This window comes from Betta splendens, chromosome 7, assembly GCF_900634795.4.
Source record: "Betta splendens chromosome 7, fBetSpl5.4, whole genome shotgun sequence".
NCBI lineage: Eukaryota > Metazoa > Chordata > Actinopteri > Anabantiformes > Osphronemidae > Betta > Betta splendens.
The window spans coordinates 11,937,810-11,960,806 of record NC_040887.2 but is presented as its reverse complement, the minus strand read 5'-3'; the positions used below and the strand labels follow the sequence as shown (position 1 = coordinate 11,960,806).

Below are 22,997 nucleotides of genomic sequence, written 5' to 3'. Positions count from 1 at the left end.
GTGTACAGTAACTCTGCATACACGAGATCACTGTTATACATACTTTTGCAACAAACCAGAAAGTTTCATTTGAACCTTTTATTAGGAACTTTGCATGAAAAACACTTGAAGTTTGATAAAACACTTTTAAAAACTTTTACTAAAAAACATTGGAGTGTTGCATCATCTATACTCCACAGATGAGCTTAGACTGATGTTAGTGTATGTCTTATGCTGTTACAGTGCAGGACGTTGCCACTAACTGAAATGTTTGCTACCAACACAGAGCCAGTGGAAAAAGACAATTAAACATGAAGCTACTAAGGCATGTCATTCGAATTCATACGAAAATCTGCGAATGCATTTTCAGGGGACTTGGCTTTTCTGTCCTGTAGATACAGACAAAACAAAGTAGTTCAAATCAAATCTCCAAGAGCAGCATATGTTAAAAACCAAGCTGGCTGGTTCTTTCAGTGGTATGACAGGAATGAATCGAAGCTCTGAGTTCAACAGCAGAGAGAGAAAGCGTCTTGGTGTGCAGCTGTTTTGTCCTTGGTCTTTTACCGCTGGTGGTTTTATCACTTGCTGGGTTCAAGCACTGCAAAAAAAAAAAAATAATGGCAACATTTTGGTTTTCTAGTTCACATAAACATACTCAAGGTCGGCACGCTCGGTTAATCGGCACAGGGGAAATGTTTGAGACGACACACGAAGGGGAAGTAGATGAGGATATTTAGAAATGTGCTAACAGGCAACGGTTAGTTAAACAGCTCCTTGTTCCAGCGTTTGGTGGCCTTGTGCTCAGAGTAAAGGCCTGACACAGAAGAATGGAAGCAGCGACATAAGACGGCTCACTCACTTCTCTCCCTCAGGCCTTGGCCGAAGCTCTGCACCAGTTTGATCAGGCCCCAGAACAGAACCACTTTAATTAAAAGAGAAATCACGGCTCCGGTGACGGCCGCTGCCTCCTGGGTGTATATATTGTCTTGAGACCATTTCTCTGCCGTCTGTAATTAAAGCAGTGCATCTCAATGCAGTGTTTAAAACATTAAAGAGACATATATGTTAACAAGTTGGGTTTTGTCAAAATGCATGCATCCGTATTAGAACGTTTTAGAAAAATACACACTTCTAGCATTATTGTAATTTAGTTTACTTTGACTGAGGCCTACATCAATTTTATTTTTGCTGTGATTCCCAAAGTTTGTGTTGAAGTCAGTTCTCTCCATATACTGACACAATTGAAAGCTGACCTACCATATACACCACATAAACAAAGAAGGCTACTTGAGGAAGGTTCTGCACCATGAAGATCCAAACCAACACCTTGGCCTCTTTCAGAACCTGAAAACAGGTGGTTGCAAACATATCTGCTTTTGAATTATATAAATATGTTCTGCTAACTGTTTAGAACCCAGAAATGTGCTACTAACAGGTTTAAGTCTCAGTGTGAGGACCCACACTTACTGCAACGGTGCCTACAGCGGCAGTCAGGCAGGCCCAGAACACACCAACACCCAGGATGATCCGGTTCAGATCCGACATGGCCGAGTCCGAGGTTGTGATTAGGATACAGAGACTCAGCTGAAAGACATGCAAAGCCAGTTTTAGTTTTATTTCCTCTAAACCTGAGCCACAGTAAACGAACAATAACATTGACAGACCTGAAATTAATGGAAAGCTGAACCAGACAAACTTGCTCTCTTGAATTGCCATCACTGTTTTCACTGTTTCTAGTCACAGCCTCAAAAAAACTGAGCTCATGTACCTGAGCCTGCAGGTCAAAGGTCACCATGGAGAAGCACAGGTTAAGCAAGAAGTACTGCCCTTGGAGACTCTGCAGGGCCCCCCCGACGCGGAACGCCATCATGTTTGGCCTCTGCATGAGCAGGAAGGTGCAGCAGATGTGCAACACACCCAAACACATGATGCACACGAATCGAGCCTGCAAAACGAGCAAAGCAGAGCCGGTAACGCACAGCTGAAAATGAATCTTAGCGCGCAATCCACAAACAGGCAGAAGATACTCGTGGGTGATGTTACGGCCAGGTAACAGATTAGTATCTGCCCGGAGTCTAACCCATGCTTGACACCAAGCCCTGAGCTAATGTTGAGGTTTAAGGTTACTTTGGCATATTTGTCCTTGTCACGTTTACATGTGATATTTTCTGAACCTGATATTAACGCAGACACCAAGTCTGAGTGCAGTGTCTCAGCTAAGATCCTTATCGGTTTACAGAGGGGTGGCCTGTGTGTCTAAAGGTGAACACCAAAACCGGTCTCCCACAGCTTTTGCTAATCACTCATCTCTATTGATGAGGTGATAAAAATCAGTAGACACGTACTAAATGCCCCAGTCTACAGGCTGAGATGGACGGATTAGCTGGAGGTTAGTTTTCAATATGATCTTTAATCCAAAGACACTTTGACAACACTGACATCAAGTGGTGACCTGAGGAAGTAACGCTAATATGTGGTCACAACTATTTTAAACTAGAATAACTAAATATTATTATTATTATTATTATTATTATTATTATTATTATTATTATTATTATTATTATTATTATTATTATTAATAATAATAATAATAATAATAATAATAATAATAATAATAATAATAATAATAATAATAAAGCTAAGAGCATCTGTGGGCAGATATCTGCCTCGACCGGTCGTACAGTAAAGCTACTGTATCAAATCAATCAAGATGCAAGAAAATGAAACAAGCTTTTCTGATAATTATTATTTTAAAGACTTTTGTCAAACTAATTTGAACACTTACCAGCAGCTTCTGCTTGCCCTCCGTTCCCAGCACAGAGAAGTTGACAACCGATCGAATCATGAGAACTAGCACACTGAGCACGAAGGCCACCAGCTCCTGTCTGTTCTCCTGCAGCACACCCCGAATTATGTAGTACACACAGAACACTGTAGAAGACAGAATGAGGAGCTTCTGGTTTATTACACAGTCAAGAAAGGATGTAGTTATTATGGTCCAGAGTGGTCTCCTGTGAATCATTGAATGCATAGCATGCCAACATCTGAGTGCATTTTGGGACATTCATTCAAGTTTTCTTTGTTGCTGTTCAGTGATCTGGATTTAGCCATAACATATAAAGGGAAGTTTAAACCCATATACAGCAGGTCAACATACCGATCACTAAAGGTGATACTAGGTTTATGAAACGGGACTTGATGTTTGCGTGTCCTTGACAAGCACAGTCATGTTTATAGGAAGAATTCTCTGCTGCTGTATGGCTGAAACGTCCATTCTAACCAAAGCCAGGATTGGAACGAGTTTGGAACATCTGATTCATGTTAGAGCTGGTTTTAAGTCGTTAAAACAAGTGGAGCCTTGTTGAGCACTTTAATCAGACCTTTCACTTTTGTTTTCTGTCCAGTTGCGTGTCTCTCTCCTTGTACTACAGAGACAGCACCACCAAAGAAGAGATTGATGAGATATGATGATGATACAAATACGTTTAAAAATCAAATGCAGAATATGGAATGATAAAATAATGACTTTACAAAAAAATGTAAATAAATTTAACAAATAATTTATAATGTCTTTCTAATCAAGGCTTAGCAAAGTATTCATCTCCTGCCTAGTTTTCCTCATTTTACCTGCGCCAGGAATTGTTTTCATTTACTGGTAAAGCAGGTGTGGCGTAACATGGACTTCCTGATAGTAAATGCCTTCCCTGCTGCTGAAGCCATGGTACTCACGTATTCCCACCATCTGGATCAGCGATACGGTGAAGTTGTCCTCATCAGTCACCCCTGTGCCCATGCGCTGCTTGTAAATGCTGGTCAGGGTGAGGCCCAGCAAAACCAGCAGAGACGCTATGGCTAAGCAGAAATAGAGCTTCAGCAGACGCGAAAGCTCTGACCAGGATTTTATCTGCAAGATGGTGGAGACAACAATAAGAATCAGACTAAGCAAGTTAAAAAACTATGTTGTGACTGTATTTACACATTGTTCCATTTAGTTATTTCAAATATTATATCTATGGTCCTCTTTCGTTTGTCGCACCCACATAATTAGTTTCAATTTAAGTCATTGCTACGTGGAAATAAGGCTCAACTTTAGATCTAACTAGTATTGACTAGTTACTAGTAGTAACTATTTATTTGATTTCAATGGTCACACAGTTGCAACAATACTGAGACAAAGGACAGAGAAGCTCACAGGTCCACATGGTGTCGGAATCAGTTCCTGGTGCCTGGGCCTCAGGTTTAGTGGCAGAGGGTCTGGGCCCTCCAGTGGCTGGTTGCCCAACAAAGGTCTGTGGAGCAACACAGTATCGGGAACTGAGAGCTGCGGTAATTTAATAAATACTTCTTCTTTTCTTTCTTCCTTTTTTCTAAATGATGTAGCTCTGGTGTACATATACGGAAATCCTTCTACATATTCACAGCTCTTTCATCCCTTTACATTTATTCCTATGATACAAACACAATTTCAAGACAAGGCCTTACAAAATATAATACAACTATGCAGAATTACTACTTGGTAATAATTCCCACTTGGTAACTATGGAAAGTACCCGACTTACCAAACTCAAGCGTTTCTTTTCATTACACTGTGTATTTTGTATTCGTATGGTGCTATAAATCAATTTGGATAAAAGCGTGTGCCCAACGAACAAGTACTTATATTCTGTCAAGGTGTTCCCAAGTCATTGGAAATACTGAGTGCGAGGGTTCAGGGTTATATTGTGATTCATACTCTACTCAGAGCAGCATGGCTCTAGTCACTGGATCACTGGACCATCTCATGCCCTTGACAAAGACATTCTATCAATCGATGACTGTTTTTTTTTATTTGGCAAAGATCTTCAATGTCTTTTTCTGTCCACTGAGCTTATTCCCACAATGACTCTGGTCCACCCAGATGCTGCTCTGCATTGAATCTGTACATCCTTTTCATACTTTTAGTCTTTCATAAGTCATCGCTGCACAAACAGACAAGTACAAACATGTTAAAGATCGGCACTGTTTAATAGAATCCAGTAACACACTGGCTGTTACTTGATGGTTACATTAATTTGTAACCATCAATTTACATTAACTTATTAATGTTAATTTACATTAACATTAATTAATCCTGCTCAAAAACTGGGGGTTAATCTGGTGATCACTACTCAAATGGGTGTCACGTGTATTTGAAAAGGTATTTTTATGCATTTCGCTCTTTAGTTTAATGTTCGTGGCGGTTTTCCTTCTGATCTTAAAGCAGCCACGCCAGGATTAGTCATCGACAGCCACAATGTGATTTTTTTTAAAAAAGGAAGTCAAACACATGTTCACACTATATAATATTCAGCACTTGGACAGTCTGCATTCCATTGGAAAAACCTGTTGCTTGATCCTGTGTTGGTTGAGAAGATGTTGTGCCAATGACATGCAGCATCTTCATCCCACTACGCAATAAAAGAAATAGCAGTCGACAAAGTCTACAAAGTCTACATAGTACAAATTAAGCTGCCAACCTTATTTCGTCCATTTCCTTGAGGACACAGCAGAGGGGCCGGAGTTTACATCCCCGCTACCCTCTGGTGCGTTCCTGCGAGCGGGGCTCCTCCTGACAAACTTCACTTTCACATTTCGCAACACAAACAGGAACCAGCGCTTCTTCTTCTGCTGCGGCTGCAGCGCGTAGGCTCGTCGACTGCGCTGCTGCCCTCTAGTGGCCGTCCGGGACAACGGTTTAATCTCCAGAGTAAATGAAGTAAATTCTTTCTGGTTTAAAACGTTGTCTTAAAACAAAACATCATGATAACCTCTACACATTTGCATGGAGGTTTAATTAATGAATATTTAATATTATATATCTTTATTTTTTTAAATTTGTATAATATTTTGTATTGCCAGTAATCACCAGCAGGGGGCGTAGGTGTTGCACCACGGCGTCGATTACCACCCGCTTTAACGACCAAGAAGAAGATGAAACTGTTGTGGTTTAGCTTGGCGTTGCTTTGCGCTCGGTGTTAGCGGCCACGTCTCAGCCGCAGGTGCACACACGCGCTTCGCCCAGGAGACGTTCATGTTTGCGTGGACTGGGTGTTGACTCGGCAAACACTCCCTCATGCTGTAGACCATGGCAGACTGCGCCGCTGCTTGTTTAGCTCATTCGAAGCCCGTGTTGCCGCCAACAAATAGCGGCTAGTTGAACATTGAACTTCCTGCTGCCGTCGCGGGTTTTGCGCTTGAGCTCCAAGTGAAGCGGCCACAATCAAACGCAGGTAAGAGACTTCAGGATCGCTTGTTGAGGTGACAGTCTTGTCACGTCTACTTGCGCCTGTAGCGCTGCGCTGCGCTTAAAGTGCGGTAAAGTGTAATGCATTACTTCCTTCAACGCCGCTTTTATTTGTGGCCACATTCATCTGATTTTCCGTCCTCTACGTGTAGCCGCTCGCTTTCGTTGTTAGTGTAGAACTGCTACATCTGCAGGTCTGTACAGTAACACAGCAGGTTCATCAAAGTATACACGACTTTTAGAACAAACATATCTTCTCATCTGTCTGAAGTGGAATATGGAGCATACGCCCAGTAAATATACTTTAAGCAAACTGCGGGTTCTCACAGCAGTGACAGCGGCAGACAGATCATATGAAATGTAGACAGACACCTTGGACACAACTTGACTAAATTACACACATGCAGTTTTTTTTCCTGTCAAGATAAATAAAGGATCAAATTACAATAACCAGAAAAACATGTAATTGTGTGAACTGCATATAAAGCACAATGGACTGATGGAAAAAATATCTAGTTTGCATTCTACAATGAGAGCCAAATGATTGCAGATGTATTTATTCCTCTTTTTTCCCATCCTTTTTAGGAACAGCAGTACTTTAACATTTTAAGCATTCCCATCAATCACTACAAGGAGAAGACTCTGGCTAAATACTGGACCAATAAGAAGATGGACTAACCAGGCAAACTCTTGTCAACTCCTCCATCCTCCTCCTATCACCCACCTGTGCGGCCCCTGGAGGCCCCCGGGCAGCAGCCGCGATGCCAGGTGGCAGGCAGACCCCCAAGCACACCCTGTGGTGCCTTCTGTCACCGTTCAGCAACCGGCAAGAGCGCGTGGTGCTGGCCCGCAGTGAGAGCCTACCGGGGGAGCAGGTGCTCAAGATCACAGTAACGGAAACCACAGTGATCGAGGCGGAATCTGGGGTGTGGAATGTGAGATCCCTGACCTACCTAGGCCTCTGGTTCTTCTTCAGCTTCTGCACCCTCTTCCTCAACAAGTACATTCTGACGCTGCTGGAGGGGGAGCCCAGCATGCTGGGTAAGAATAATGAAGCTATGTTATTGCGCTTTGACTACTGAAAAAGTAGGTTAGGGTTAAATAACGTGTAGCTGGTTGTGCTTGTTTGTTGGCAATGACAGTCGCAGTCTGAAGGTAATCAGGCACACTTAAGATCCAACGCTTCCTACCGCATACCAAACTCTGAAAATCAAGAAAAACGAGCTGTCATAATGTTTTCACCGTGTTTGTTTTTATAACCTTTTCATAGATATATGGATGATAGTGTCATTTAAGTACTGTAGGAGTAAGTTGCCCCTCAAAGAGATGCGGTTACAGTGTGTGCATACTATTTATTTCTGTGTCACTGTGAGCCGCTCTTTACCTAAGCTCATTGTAAATAAATGGTTCTGTGCAAAACTTACAGAACCTGATCTCCACTGCTCTAGGTCTTTAATCAAGCTCTACTTTTGTTTGCTCCCCAGGTGCTGTTCAGATGTTGTCTACCACAGTCATTGGCTGTCTAAAAATGTTTATCCCTTGTTGCCTTTACCAGCACAAATCCAGAACCGAGTACCCTCCAAACTTTGTAATGATCATGTTGTTTGTTGGACTCATGAGGTGTGTTCCTTCTGTTCGACTGATAACAACTTATTATGCTTAAAAGCACACATGGAAACATACTAACTACTGAGCACTGTAGTAGTGTTTTTGTGCTGTGATCACGTAGCTTAATGACTTGCAGACATGCATATGTAACTTCTCTATATGTCCGTCATCTGTGTCAGGTTCACCACCGTGGTCCTGGGCTTGGTGAGCCTGAAGAATGTGGCTGTGTCATTTGCAGAGACGGTGAAGAGTTCGGCGCCCATTTTTACTGTGATCATGTCTAGACTGATACTCGGGGAGTACACAGGTAAACGCACAGTGATGTTCATGTTGGGGGGTAGGAGACACTGAAGTCAAACACTGGTCCATTTAGAGGAGACGTTGACATCAGTTTTATATTATATTATACCACTTTAAGTTGCGTTACTTGACACACAAATCACAGCTTGTCGCATCCAGGCAAATTTAATGAATCTCTTAAAGCAGGGCTGTTAAAATTTATCATTCTAAGCAAACAAGAGCAGGAGTTTATCTAATAAACCATATATACCCAGTCACTTTCACTGTGTAAAACATGGGCGAGGGCCTTTCTATTATGAACTTATGTCTTACAGCTTTTATTTCACCACCCTTCTGTTTCTACGGTCAAATGGCTTTTGTGATAATGAATGTATTGTGGCACTTCATGGTATGTGCTGTTTGCTTATGCAGGGGTGTGGGTGAACCTGTCCCTGTTCCCAGTCATGGCGGGCCTGGCCCTTTGCACAGTCACAGAGATCAGTTTCAACACGCTCGGCTTCTCCGCTGCTCTCTCCACCAACATTATGGACTGGTACTGCAGCTCTCAACACACAGCTTTCATAGCATTGCTTGTTATCTAAACCTTGTGACTTATTCGTTGCCTCAGTTTGCAGAATGTTTTCTCCAAGAAACTGCTCAGTGGAGACACTTACAAGTTCAGCCCTCCAGAGCTGCAGTTCTACACGAGTGCAGCAGCAGTTATCATGCTTGTGCCTGCCTGGGTCTTCCTCTTGGTAGGTAAACAAGTATGTTGGGCTTTGAGGAAGCAGTATGACATGGGCGATGTCTGTGAGGTAGTCATGTAAGTATGAATGATCAGGTGGCTGCATGTGTTCTGTCTCTGGGTTTCTAGGACATTCCAGTAATTGGGAAAAGTGGCCGTAGCTTCATTTTCAGCCAAGACATTATCCTGTTGCTGCTTTTTGATGGGGCCCTGTTCCACCTGCAGAGTGTCACTGCCTATGCTCTCATGGGGCGGATTTCCCCTGTTACCTTCAGGTAGGAGACCAATCATTCTTTAACACAGGTTTTGCTTGCACACCTGCCTAATCACTAAAGTGTGGCCTGCGTTTATTTCCTGTATCTCAGAATTCTTGATAAGATTTATCAGTGACCTGGAAAATGTTTGCTAAATAGCAACCTTCAGCCTCCACAAAATCTTCAGCAGTCAATTCATTGTTCAAATTCAGTTAATTTCTCTTAAGGCAGAACAGGGCTTATAATTACATTAATTAAAATATTGCTGTGAATTCCTGTTCTACCTGTATCAGCAGTGCAGTTTAATTGTTTATGTCTGCTTATGTCTCACTAAGTTAGATTCTTGTCAGACGTCGGTTACAGATTGAGTGTATTTTTAACGTGCTCTGTTGGGCTGTGGTTTGCGGATAAATCACAGTAACCACCTTGAAATGTTATGAGTTGACTCATGACTTGACACACTGTTTTGTTGATCAAGCAAAACCATTGCACATGTGAAAGTATATACAGGCAACACAAATTGTTGCAACATCATGAATCCGAGCCTTCAACATCTAAAGCTGTGGCTTCAACATCTGAAGCCGTGAGGCACCTTATCAAAACTCAGTCAACCCTAAACACAGACTTAGACTCGGGTTAACGTGCGCCGACACGTCCTGAGCAGATCGTTCACCGTTGACACCTACGCTCCCTGTGACCTTTTTACCAGGTTATTGTGATCTGGCGTCTTCATACGCAAGACATATATTACAAAGTATGAGGAATCCTTTACTTTACCCTGTTCTAAAGCTGTACCTCTTATAATGTATCAGACAGTGTTACTGTATGTTAGTTTGCACAGTGTCAGATGTCACTTTTCTAATGTTTACTCACTTTCTGGCTGCATGCTTTAGAATTCAAGTAGCAGCCACATCATTGGCTGTTTAAGAGGAACCTGTAAACATGAGATGTGAAATGTAGCAAGGATTTCTGTGCTAATGTAGTCATGACTCCCCTCTCTTTCTCAGTGTTGCCAGTACTGTGAAGCACGCCCTGTCGGTGTGGCTGAGTGTCATCGTGTTCAGTAACCAGATCACCGTTCTCAGTGCCACCGGCACCGTCCTCGTGTTCATCGGCGTGTTCCTCTACAACAAAGCCAGGCAGATACAGAGGAAGACCTTACAGGCCATGGCCGCGGAGCAGAACCACAAGGCGCTACGACACGGCCTGGACTTCCAAGCTTCCCATTCTCACTGAGAACAGCACAGTTATGACTAAGACGGAGCTGTTGGCTTACTGCACCTGTGGCTGTCCTCATGAAGTGGCTGCTTACTTTGCTCTCTGCACTTGAAGGAGTCATTCATGTTTTCTGTTCAGTGCCACTGTCAGGAAGACCTTTGGTGACTGGCTTGGTGAAGGTCAGGGCTTGTTGACAGAGCCATCATTAAACCTGTGGAACAATGTGTAAGTATGTTTCTGTCCCTAACGAAACGACATCCTGTGGTGGTCTGTGCGAGGGGATCTCAGGCCTTCAGCTCACTGATGTGATACAGCGTCTGCTCCATGTACGTTATTGTCAATATGTGCAGAACGTTGTAGCTGTAAAAGTTTAATTTGCGACGATGGAGCCTGTTTTGCATTATGGGACGTAAATTTTGTCTTAGTTGCACTTAAGTAATGATGTGTACTGGGCCAAAGTGGAGTTTGGAGGCTGGTCCACCCGGAGGTGGGCTGGCCATTTAACACACTTGTAAAGAATGTGTGGAACATTTAAAAGGCACATACTGCATTCTAGGAATGCTCATTATTGACCATGAACTTGTATCTGACCCACCTACTGTGCATGCTGCTGGGTGGCGAACGGATGGATCACCAAACCTGCTTATGACCTGAGTTCTGCTTCTCCACTGGTTCAGTTATGTCCAACAGTCAGACAACAAACGACACTAAACTCACACCATCACATGGTGAACTGTAAACCTAAAACAGAACAGTTCTTGTAAAAATATATCTGTTTACAATCCAGTTCCTGGTTTACCTCAACCCACTGTCCTGTTTGTGCAAAGAGGGCTCATTCAGCTGCTGTTGATTTTGGTTTTGGTGATGTATAGAAATTGGCTAATTTGCATTTGTTTGCAAATGAAATCTTTCCAACAGCATATGTGCGTGTCAGGAAGAAGATGAACCGGATGAACAAATTCCAACTTTCAATTCCTGCCTTTATTTCCTCCTATGCTCATATTTGTGTCTGGCATTTGCACTTTTTTTTTTTTTGAAACAGAACAAAGTGCTCTGTGTGTCCGTTAAGTCAAAAATGTGTTGGCCACTGTTGGTCTCACACCTGTGTCCTTTTTTTCCCAGCTTTTCTTTTGTGCCTCAACAAGTACCTTTATTTTTTTGTTGTGTCTTACACACACACTCAGGCAACTTGTTTGAATGGAACCAAAAGTGTTATCAGACTTGAACATATAGTTTATGTTGTGTGTTATTTTGCATTACCATTTGAAAATGTCTTTCTTTGTCAAGTGCTTTTAAAAACAAAAGTGGGCTCTGCTATTTCTTTAAACACTAGTCTCTCTCATTAAATCTTAAGTGCTGCTTCTTGGGGAAACTGTCTTTGTGTGTATTTGTATCATCAAAGGTTCACAAATAGAATGAGACTGAAAAGAGCATGTAGTGTATGGGCCTGTTCATATGTGAGATGTGGTGGTCATAATTGATGTAACTCCTTAGTGAGGATCTAATTGTGTTATTGGATGCTGTTAATAAAAAAAAGATGTTTTCTTCACCAATTTTCAAATGTTGTGAAACAGTGGGGAAATTGCTTATTGTTGAAGGAGCATGTCAACCAAGGTTGTTGTTACTAAAGATATGAAATAACACACAGTAGTAACACTTAGGAGTTGTAAGTTGTAGTTTTTACTAATATCATTGAACTTCCAGCTAAAATCATTTCATATAAAGAATCTGTCCCAACAATGTAATTCAAGTGAAGTGGATTCAGTTTCCAGTAAACATGAGCAGCGTAACCATGATATGAAAGTACAGGTCACAGGAGATGTTGCAAGAATTCTCTGACATTCTAGTCAGGTGATAATTGACCTCTTCCACACCCACAAAAAAGAAACGTGTCATAAACAAAACAAACAGAGATGTCATGTCGCTAGTGGACAGAGCGCCTTCATCAGACTCTCGTAGCTGAGGAAGGTGACGGCGTTGACGGGGAAGGCCCTCAGGCTGTTCAGCAGGAGGCCTTTGAAGAACACCCGCACTCCCTCCTCCCTGATGCTCACGCGCATGCAGTGGAGGACCCCCCTGTACACCCGCCCGCCGGCCCCCGACATCTGCAGCCGGGCTTTCACCACGTCCATGGGCGTGGCGAAGGCCCAGGTCACCACGCCTGCGATCCCACCTGCCATTAATATTGCAAACGTACCTGAAAACATAAAAGTGTAGGGATTTAACTAATTTAATGATAATGAGGATTATACTGGAAATGAATGAGCATCCTTACCTTAAAGTCTACACTGGTTACATGAGTTACATGAGAGACCTGCTGCACCTGCACTAACCTGGCTGTTTACCGCTCTCTGTCAGAGCCTTCCGCGTGACTTCATAAGGCAAAAAGTAGAGTCCATAACAGGGCACGTCCCTCAGGACAAGGGCCAGTCCTCCTCTGAACAGACCTCTGGGTCCCTCCTCCCTCAGGATGACAGTGACACAATGAATGGGTCCACGGTATCTGTCAGAGGTTGTCTGCCCCTGGAGACGCACCTTCACTAGGTCAATGGGTGCACAACAACACACCTGAAAGAAGATCATATTAAAGGGTGAACCTACGTAAATTGTCCTCATTGGTGTCATTTATACAGTTTATATATGGTCGTCAGAAAGATATAACTTTACCCATACTTTGCCCATGTAGTCTTTTGAAGGTTTCTCACCTGCACCAGACCTGAAAAGCAACCGGCTGTGAAGACATGTGCAGCTGATGCTGCTTTCCCTTCAATGCGATCACTGCGTTGAGACTGGGTGAGAAAATCCAGGGCATTACCATAAGAGCCAAAGACAATGGAATTGATGAGGCCATTGGTCAACACGGGAAACGCCATGCCCTTGAAGAATCCACGGAGCTGATGTGACATCACAAGCAGATAAGTGCACATGCATCGTTTCCTTCTGTTGGGTGTTTGATGGTGCAGCTTGGAACTGCACTTAACATGCAGTGAAACAGGAGGAAGTGATGCCTACCCCTTCATGTGTGTATGTTTTAGCCACACAGTGAAATATTCCTTTATACACAGACTGGGCCTGCAGACGCACCTACAAATAAAAGTCATGAGACAAAGCTAGTAGATGAATAAAGATGTTTGTGTATGATATAATGTTTTGTGCAACCTTCACTGTGTCTAATGGATGCCCCACTGTCAGCCCCACGGCTCCTACAATATACAATATTAAGCACCAAAGCCATGTTATTACGCTATAAATGACATTGCATATATATTATAATGAGATTAAATGGATAGTTTTTACCTGAGATGCTCCCAGCTATGAATTCCAAAAAAGGCATGTCTTTTTCAACCAACAACCTGAAAATAATTAAAAGTTAATAATTGAAGAAGGGACATTTTACAGCCGCTGTAAAGGAAACAGAGGGTTAAAATATGACTCAAAGTCTAAAGTTTAAAATCAACAAACACGTAAACATGCTTCTAAACTTTACTTTTACTAACTTTAAATACAACTTCTAACTCGCGTACAACGTTTTGCACTGCTGCTAACACTACGCTGTTACTAAGCATGTTGTAAAGAGGGCTTGACATCGTGTGACTGCTGATTTTCCTCAGCCTTGCATTGGACTTTTACACAAATCAAGGATGTTTTAGCTCCGCCGATCCTCGCTTTGATGGTACTGTATCACTGATGATACACTGTTGCAATTGTATCACGACAAACTGATTTGAGCTCACTCTGCATCCGGCTTACCTTCTAGCAGAAATCACCTCACCATCATGAAATCGTTATCAGTCGCTTTCCTCGCTTCTCGGATGAATGATTATCCGCTCCTGCACGTTGAACTGCAGGGAATAGTGTTCAGTCATTTTTTCAAGCGCAACGTGGACCAAACTACATGTTACTAATACTAATAACTATTAACAACCTTTTTGTGTTGGGGAAATTTTACTTTTGATCGGTTGAATGTAAAATTACTTTTTATGGCATTAGCCATATATAGTTGTGTGTTCAAATCTTCTCAAACGTGTCGGGGATATTGTGATTGAGCTTAAACCTCGCACACATGCTTAAACTCCTCCCTTCTGGCAGACGCTACAGAGCTATGGCCACCAGAACCCACAGACATAAAGCTTATGTGCGAACTTGGCGATCAAACCTGATTCTGATTCGGAATAATTTACGAAAACGTTGTCAACGTCATCACTACTGGACGCTGGCGGCCTGTAAACAGTAGTGACGTCAATGTCATGCGCATTGAAGCTGTGAAATAAGGTACCAAGGAGGACGTTTCGTGGATTGTTTATACGTAAAACTTGATAAAAATTACGATTCCGTATTTTTTATTTTCATATTTTAAGTGAGTGTCTTCTTTGATGACGGGCATAGATAAGGGAATGTCGATGAAATAAAAACGCCTCAGCGACTGCCTGATGCAGCTTTGTTAAATAGCGTTTGGTTGGCTTTAGCTTTTTAAAATTAGCTTTTTAAAAAAGGCGATATAACGTCGTTTGAATGAGCAAAACATGACAACGATAACAAGGCAAGACCTCAATTTTGGACAAGGTAAGACAACCAACTGAACACGACATGGTTAAATAACGTTTCAACGTGTGGATGAGGTTCTTTATCTGCGCGTGTATATCTTTTCTAGTGGTTGCTGACATCCTGTGTGAGTTCCTGGAGGTCGCCATTCATCTCATCTTGTATGTCCGTGAAGTTTATCCCTCTGGAATATTTCAGAAGAGAAAGAAATACAATGTGCCAGTGCAGGTATAAAACATCTGTAGTTATTCAGTGAGCTCACTTTGTATTAAGGTACATGTTTGCGTCTTCTCTTTAATAAGAGTCTGCCCTGTTTTTTACAGATGTCGTGTCACCCAGAGTTGAATCAGTACATCCAAGATACACTGCATTGTGTGAAGCCACTTATTGAGAAGGTAACATTTCCTTAAGCCACCTTGGTAATAGACTGTAATTAATTTAATTTCTCATCTACTTGTTAACTTTACTAAAGCCTGTTTTTTTGTAGAATGATGCAGAGAAGGTAGTAGTGGTCATCACGGACAAAGAACACCGACCAGTAGAACGATTTGTGTTTGAAATTTCCCAACCTCCACTTTTATCTATCAGGTAATTAATATAAATTATTACACAGTATATTCTCCTCATACATGTAGTGCTTTAAATTGAACAAGCTTGATTGTGTTCATCAACTGTGGTTTTGGCACTACAGCTCTGACACGTTACTATCACATGTGGAGCAGCTGCTAAGAGCGTTTCTCCTGAAGATCAGTGTGTGTGATGCTGTTTTAATTAATAACCCGCCAGGTATTGTTCTTTTTTTACATTTTGCGATTTGTAATTAAATATTAAGAAAAGTTCTTACATTTTTTATTGCATGCATGAATGTATTACTTTTTCATCAACTTGAAACAAAAATGAAACAAGCCGATTTTTGTTTTTCACATTTCCACATTCAAGTGAGTTTTTTGTGGCTCTTCAGAATTGGATCAATACATCCATTTTTCTTGTTTTTCTGAATGTTTGAACATGTGGTATTGCTTACTAAACAAATTTTGCTAATCTGAAATTTGAGTCTTGTCAGCATCAGAGTACTATGTTATTTTTTGTTCCAAGCAAAAGTATCATGTTCCATGTCATAGCAGGAATGGTAGATGTATTAACTAAGTATAATTTACTAATTGATGCTATTATAAGTCTTCTGGGTACTAAACATGTCTTTGACAAGATCTTTGGGAGCGATAGGCTAAATGTGGGTACATCAGAGTCCTGTTTAACAACAACCATGCAAGATATAAAAAAATGGCACCTAAAAGACAGATAAGTCTCTAACAGTAGTGCCTTTGTTCTTAGGGATATAATCCACTCATTATAAGCAGCTGGAAATAGATAAAATCAGTTAGTAGATGTAATTGTGTGACTTGTTTTTTGTCACAGGATGTTCATTTACAGTACTAGTACATACCAGAGATGCTGCTACACGCAACATGGAAAAGGTTCAAGTCATAAAGGTGAGATTGTGAAAACCTCAACTTATATATGGGATCATTCTTGGAAGCATTGTAATGAGTTTTAAATATGTAGAAATACAGAATAATTAAAGGCAGGCGCGGCATATGTGCATTTCCATCTTCAGGATTTCCCATGGATTGTTGCTGATGAGCAGGAGGTTCACATGCAGGAGCCTAGACTTATACCACTGAAGACCATGACGTCTGACATAGTGAAAGTGAGTGGAAACAACCCTCCATTGCACTATTTATTTATTCAAGGACAACAACACAAGTATCAAAATTCAGTCCCCTGGTCTTCCTCCGTGTTTTACAGCTGTTTTTCTTTTACAGATGCAGTTGTATGTCGAAGAGAGAGCACAGAAATCATAGGTCGTCAGAAACCAGGGGTGCTGTGGCACCCGTCACTCTACACTGAATAATGAGGATGTACATTAAAGTCTCTCAGAGCTGGAACAGTGTGAAAGATGAATGTCTGCATGGATTAATCATGACAGATACTGTCTTTTGATTTAAACATGGATGAACTGTTATTTTGGCTGACATAAGAAATATCCACACTGCTCCAGGCCTCTGACTGATACACATCCCATGCCAATATGAACTAACATGATTGGATTGTTGTCATATATTATTTTTAATGCATAGTTTGAACACAGACCATGGAAAGTAAAACGTACTAGTAAAATTAGTTTCTTTTCACGGTAGCATCAGGACTATTCAGTTTTTACTTCAGATAAGCCTGATTGAATATGTTGTTAAATTGTAATAAAAGTATTTTTAAGCTTCAAACCTAGAACTCTGTGCTTATTTAGAATAGCCCTGATTTAACTCATCTGTAGGTAATAAAGTGCCTGCATCCTTTCACTTTCAGTACAGGCTATAAGATGCTGCTGTATCTTCCTTCTGTCATTATCACCTGAAGGGCTGACGGTGACATGTTTTTGTGTCTGACATTGGATTTTGTTTTGCTTCAAGTGACATCCTGTTAGCAGCAGTAAGGGAAAAGAGTGGAAGCTGATTCCAGGGAGACCTCACTGGGAACCTGCACGTTTTAACCTCTCCTTCCATTTTAGTTGTATTGATTTTTGATTACCTGCAGTAACTAGGAGAGATTTATTACCCTGACTGTTGTGCACTGCTGCCCGCTCCTGGACAGATACTAAACTTACAAGACCCCTCAGTCTCAAACAAAAATCTTTTGCAGGTTTTTTTTGTTGTCTTGCATTTCTAGAGTTGTGTGTTAACATTTTATCTTCTTTTATTCTTATGCCAAAACTCCAAGACACATTGTGTTATGTTTATGAATGTCATTAAAACTAAAGGCAGATGTATCTAATGGTAAGAATACAGGGTGCTGTTCATATTGTAAAGCTTCACTTGATGGTATTGATCTGGGTTTTTAGATAATTTAACATAGGCTTCCTGTAGTTCAGTAACCCCTATTATCTTGTTATGACTCACACTGTTGAGGGCCTCTGCTCCATTGACGCTTAGATGAACTTTGGCACTGGACACAGAACAGGCTTCTCTGTGGGCAAAGCTCAAAGTTGAGGCGGAAATAAACAGACGGACGCCTTGTTACAACTGGATCTGCATTAACCACATTATACGGCTCCTGAATGTGTAACTGTTTAAGTTGTGGTGACCTGTGCATTCGTACTAAACTGGTCATCTTTGAGTGTAAGAACGACGCTCTCTTTTATTATGTCGTTTCTTCTGACTTCCTTTCTGCCAGGCTGGCTGACTCTAGAGAGGAATCCGCTGAATAGTTTGCTTCAAGGTGAGCTCCTCATCCATTCATTTTCTCTAATGTCAACATTGCTACAAGCAGCTGCTGCATTGTTTCCATGGCGCGTTGCACAGTTGGTTTTCCGTGACCTGCAGGTCTGGTGTGTGCATGCGGCATTTCGGTGTTAACCTCCTTGATGAGGGTGTATCTGCTTTTAGAGGAGAGGTGAGAAAGCTAATCTGACTTTGCATGATTTAATAAGGAAATGAGCTATTGTTATTCCAGTTCTGGTTCACTGATGGATTTTATTTTTTAAATGTCTGCCCACGCCTTCTACAGCTGGAGTGATAAAACAGATAAAGACACAACAGCTCAGAGGAGTCATCACCACAGACATAAAGCTGGACTTGGTGCAAAGCTCCAGTTTGTCTTGGTGACTGCTACACTGGCTGTTGTGGGCTCCCGTGTGGCCTCCCTGGTGGTATTAGAATTTTGTCTTCGGACCGTGTCTGCATGGGTTACAGCTAGACCAGTAAGAAATCAGTCATGTCATACAATTATATTTTGTCTGATTTGCTTATAATGCTGAGATGTGCAGAGCTAGATCTTTTTCATGTCACGTTATCTTCAGCAAACAGCTGATTCTGTCTTTTGATTCATCCATCAGATTTGTTTCCTTTGTTCCCACCAGGAGTCCAGCAAATGTCTGCAGCAGCTGCTGGTTCAAAGCCAGTTCTCCCTGGGCTGTGCTCTCAGCTGCAGTTTGTACTTCCTGCACGAGGGGGCGCCCCAGCGCTGGCTGTGTCTACTGCTGGCAGCGATGCTCAGCTGGTCCCTGGCGAGCCAGGCCACACGGCTGCTGCACCACGTCACCGTTCTCTATAAACTCCACAGCTCCCAGCGTTACTGTGGCATTTGCATCGGCCTGCTCACATCAGGCCGCCTCCTGCTGCCCCTGCTGTGCAGGGTTTTGATCGTTACCTTCTCTGTGGCTGTATTTTCCGCCATATCCATCATTAATCAGCAGTTCCTCTCCGCCACTGAGGCCCTCAGGTTTTGGACGCCGCTGACTATCTGCTACACCCTGTTGGTCGTGTACATGCAGGGTGAGCGCGTGATTGTCAGACGTCATGGTGAAATGTTCATCAGAACCGATGCCCAAGCTTAATCATAGACAGATTTCTAGAAATCTGATTAATTTTATATGTCCGTTGCTTTTCTTGGTTCTGCAGAGGAGCAGCACAGTCAGCCCAGCAGCCAGGTCATCCTGAACACAGTGGTGGTGCGCCTGGGGGGGTTGTTGGTCCTGATGCTGACCGTCGGACACTGGGCTGATGTGCTCCACATCCTAATGTGTTTCCTCGGCGAGGCCAGCTGTCTAATCCCCAACTGGGATCTTGTGGGCGCAGCATCCTCACAGGTCAGTGCGAAGCAATGTGCAGGGCCGAGAGCGATTTCTGTCCATCGAGACCATAAAACTAGGGCAGAATATCAATGCGTTCATTAGACTGGGTCCCAAGATGAGGCTGAGCTTCTCGAACTTGTATTCCAGGTAGAGAAGGTTTCAGACCCCTAAGACAGATTCAGGTCAGGCATCCCATGAGTTGGAATACGAAGCCTACTTTCCCTTTAACTTAAAAAGCCAGATGAAAGCATCAAAAGGTTCAAATTTAAATAGTTGTTTATGCCTTTCTGTTGTGTAGAAGACAAATACAGCTGAGAGATAATGGGTAGATGTTGTCAAGTGTTTGTTTTTGTATTTGTATGCAGCTATTTCATCTGTCATATTTGTTGTGTGCATAAAGGATGAAGAGGATTACACAGACTATGCTGAAAGAGAACACCACCAAAGAACGCAAACTCAGCAGAAGAAGCAAAGATAGAGGTTTAAAGATATTGGATTGCTTCTTTTTAATGTGGGTATTTAGTCTTAGTCCCATCAGGGCAACGTCAGCCTTCAGGAGTTTTTGTACCTGTAGAATGGATTATTTTTTCATTAAAATTTCCAAACTAACGTGTGGCCTGAAGAGTCGGTCCTTGATATTAGGTGTAATTACAAAGCAGAAACGCTCCACGTGCTTTGAAACAAACCCAGGATGTCTCTGTGGCCTCTTAGATGATCTATTGCAATAATCGCAGGACGGTTTTGACGATTAGTCCGGGGGAGATTCATTGTGCCACATTTTCTTTGTGGGGGCGGGGAGCCTGAGGGCGGTTGCGACATTTTCACGCCACAAAAAGGTAAAATAGGCGACGTTTAAACCGCTGCTGTTACAATAACACCTACCTGTGCATTTAGCGGATTCGCATAACATAATGTATGTGTTTGATGGGGAAAAACAGCCACAACCTAACTATGCATTTTACTCGCCTACCGTTTACTTCCAATAAAACAATGCTCGTTTTCACCTTTAGATTTCCCAAAATGTATTCAATAAAAACAAATGTCCGTTAAACTTCGTGACGCGCAACTAGTTCACAAAATGAACACACACCATCTACAGCACGGACCACAAGGCGTGTGGCACGTCTGGCGAGGGTGAACCCTCCTCTTGCGCGTCTTGCATTGGCCGCAAACCTTCGTTCGCCGCATTTTAAACCCGCACCTCGCGGGGCTTTTTACCGCTCCGTCGTTAGCTCGCGCGCCCAGCTTTAACGCACTTGTGCATGTCGTTACGTTTACGTGTCGTCTCTCCAGAGATCGCTTGAAAAGAAATAGCAAAATGGCTGACGACAGCGTTAGTGCAGCAAAGTCACACAAAATGGCGTTAGACAAATAAAATGCGCCGTTACTTGGTTTTATTCGGACCCGTGCGAACTATTCTGCTGTTGGTACCCGCGTTAATGGAGACTTTTACGCACTGACACACATTCACGCGCGGTTGGTTTTAATGAGGGACCCTAATGTGTTGCCGCCTTTACATTCTCGTCTTTGCAGCAGCCTCAGTACCGTTGCAGAGACACTACTGTGACTTTTCGTCTTGACACCCACATCCACATCAAGCCACATTTGAGGCGCCTTTATTGAGAGTTGTGTGCTCACAGAAACATATTCCACGATAGGTTTGTTTGTTATATTAGTCCCGTCATTCCGTGACAAAAAAAGGCGTGTGAAACTACAATGGGCACTTTAGCCTGGTCGTCCAGTTTCCACGATAATCCAGGTCTGAAAATCACTGAAGAGGAAATTTAGATTTGGTGTCTAGTCGATCCACCAAAATAAGAAATTGTACTCCCATAGGTTTATTGAATTTTAACTGAACCGAATAGAAAATTCCACATCAGGACGAATTCAGGAGACACGGGGAGGAGGATCTCCACCAGCCCCCGAAAGTGGTGAAAATGTCCTCTGATAAGACTGAGCTGTGGTTTTTCACCTCCTCTGGAGATTTCCAGTCTTTTCTGTTTTCACCTCATAGGCAGGCAGGGCGCATGCGCCGATCGGCTTTGCGTGTCCCCAGTTACCGCATGCTAACGCATGCGCACTCCCGTCTCCAATGGTCTGCAAGCTTAATATAGTAACAAAAGCAGAATGGTGCTGTAGTGTAGTAACAGAGCTCCTCTGGACCAAACATCAAGTCAGAGATCACGCTAAACACGCAGCTGCACTATGTGATACAAACATGCACTGAGGAAAACATTTATTGACATAAAGATGTTATTTTATTCTTATGACCTCAAGCGACTGTCAAGTTTGATAAAAAGAGGGGACACCGTTTTTCAGTAAACACATAAAACGGCAGCTTATCACCACTGGTCTTTTTGACCTTTGGACATATGTCCAATTATCTCATGTTACTGATTAGCTTAAAACAAAGCTTAGATCAGGGCAAAGTTCCTGCCATTATTTCATCATTTTTCACTTCATAATAGCAGAGTAAAACAGTACAATAAATATATGGACATGACAATGCTAAGAGGAGTGTAATGATAATAATAATAATAATAATAGTAATAGTAATTTAATGAATATATTGTGGTAATGTTGTTCATGTGCAAGGGCAGGTGTCACTCAGTAAAATCTAACATTTAGATGATATTTGTTTTATCCTGTCAGGTCTGACATTATGTCAGGTTGGGTTTAAGGGGCAACTAGACTTACTTTATAATTTCAAAGAGGTTCTAGAGAACTGAAGAACCAAACCTTTTATTAACCATCCTGATAATCATTAGGGAATTATTGAGCTGAACATGAATGAGAGAAATTTAATGGGCTCTATACAGATTAATAGGTATGGCATTAAACATATGGTCTGTTTGTGAAGTAATCATTAACACTCAGCCTACCTGTTACCTGCAGGTCTCTTTTACAGTTTGTGTGTCAAAATAGTCAACACTTTATTAGACTGTTTTTAAAAAGATGTCAAGAATTCCTCCCTTTACCAAGTTCAACAATATGTTGTTGTGTTTCACAGCACAGTGGCTGGAGCCCATCCCAAAGCACCCTGTAATTATTAGAACATGGCCAAAGTGACGAAAGACTGACATAAGTCAACAATTAGACAAGAGGAAGCAATCATCAATGCTGCTCTGTTGCCGTTTTAAGTGTGATTACGGCTCACTTTATGATTATTTTTACATTGATCGTGTGGTAGTAGAGCAGACTTTGGCTCTTTGGGTTTGCTGCCTGCGGATGTCCTCACCTTGGCAAACTCATTTGATGGGATCCTCCTGCGAGTCAAAGCTTCTCAAATGTCAAAGCAGTAACATTCAACCAGGGGTTTTCTCACGCATGCGCACGGGCGGGCAACTATCTCATCTGGGAGGGGAAAAAAGAAGTTCACACACAAAGCCACGCCTGCGCGGTGTGCCTCTCATTACAAGCGAACTTGCTGCATCTTTTTAGGAAGCTACACGCTTTCTTTCGACACCCAAAGGTCGCATGGTG

General features: G+C 42.2%; 5 protein-coding genes across 6 annotated transcripts; 3 read left to right on the top strand and 2 right to left on the bottom strand.

Moving 5' to 3' along the window:
- Window positions 1–63: 63 nt before the first annotated feature.
- LOC114858982 (uncharacterized) lies at window positions 64–5,691 on the bottom strand. The gene is made up of 9 exons (XM_029156785.3): window positions 5,475–5,691; window positions 4,172–4,268; window positions 3,709–3,883; window positions 2,765–2,910; window positions 1,748–1,924; window positions 1,447–1,563; window positions 1,237–1,323; window positions 839–986; window positions 64–577 (listed from the first exon to the last, which is right to left on the bottom strand). Exons 1-9 carry the CDS (start codon window positions 5,486–5,488, stop codon window positions 558–560), a joined length of 981 nt encoding a protein of 326 aa, XP_029012618.1. The 5' UTR covers window positions 5,489–5,691; the 3' UTR covers window positions 64–557.
- Window positions 5,692–5,913: 222 nt separating this feature from the next.
- LOC114858980 (solute carrier family 35 member E2A-like) lies at window positions 5,914–11,898 on the top strand. The gene is made up of 8 exons (XM_029156782.3): window positions 5,914–6,227; window positions 6,827–7,282; window positions 7,726–7,861; window positions 8,029–8,156; window positions 8,561–8,681; window positions 8,757–8,883; window positions 9,003–9,148; window positions 10,135–11,898. The coding sequence occupies exons 2-8, from the start codon at window positions 7,003–7,005 to the stop codon at window positions 10,361–10,363; spliced, it is 1,167 nt and encodes a 388-aa protein (XP_029012615.1). The 5' UTR covers window positions 5,914–6,227; window positions 6,827–7,002; the 3' UTR covers window positions 10,364–11,898.
- Window positions 11,899–11,914: 16 nt separating this feature from the next.
- LOC114858983 (solute carrier family 25 member 45) lies at window positions 11,915–14,552 on the bottom strand. The gene is made up of 8 exons (XM_029156786.3): window positions 14,271–14,552; window positions 14,096–14,187; window positions 13,643–13,698; window positions 13,505–13,548; window positions 13,358–13,429; window positions 13,051–13,239; window positions 12,679–12,913; window positions 11,915–12,542 (listed from the first exon to the last, which is right to left on the bottom strand). The coding sequence occupies exons 3-8, from the start codon at window positions 13,677–13,679 to the stop codon at window positions 12,262–12,264; spliced, it is 858 nt and encodes a 285-aa protein (XP_029012619.1). The 5' UTR covers window positions 13,680–13,698; window positions 14,096–14,187; window positions 14,271–14,552; the 3' UTR covers window positions 11,915–12,261.
- Window position 14,553: 1 nt separating this feature from the next.
- Window positions 14,554–17,169, top strand: mad2l2 (mitotic arrest deficient 2 like 2). Its single transcript, XM_029156787.3, has 8 exons — window positions 14,554–14,908; window positions 14,997–15,115; window positions 15,211–15,282; window positions 15,375–15,475; window positions 15,579–15,673; window positions 16,304–16,377; window positions 16,503–16,595; window positions 16,711–17,169. The coding sequence occupies exons 1-8, from the start codon at window positions 14,869–14,871 to the stop codon at window positions 16,747–16,749; spliced, it is 633 nt and encodes a 210-aa protein (XP_029012620.1). The 5' UTR covers window positions 14,554–14,868; the 3' UTR covers window positions 16,750–17,169.
- An 858-nt stretch (window positions 17,170–18,027) lies between these two features.
- tmem82 (transmembrane protein 82) lies at window positions 18,028–20,505 on the top strand. 2 transcript variants are annotated; one of them, XM_029156783.3, is made up of 6 exons: window positions 18,028–18,160; window positions 18,265–18,334; window positions 18,449–18,641; window positions 18,801–19,215; window positions 19,342–19,529; window positions 19,915–20,505. In XM_029156783.3, exons 1-6 carry the CDS (start codon window positions 18,085–18,087, stop codon window positions 19,990–19,992), a joined length of 1,020 nt encoding a protein of 339 aa, XP_029012616.1. In that variant the 5' UTR covers window positions 18,028–18,084; the 3' UTR covers window positions 19,993–20,505. The 2 variants fall into 2 exon arrangements, with proteins under 2 accessions (XP_029012616.1, XP_040927367.1); XM_041071433.2 differs by having other exon boundaries at window positions 19,342–20,505.
- Window positions 20,506–22,997: the final 2,492 nt, after the last annotated feature.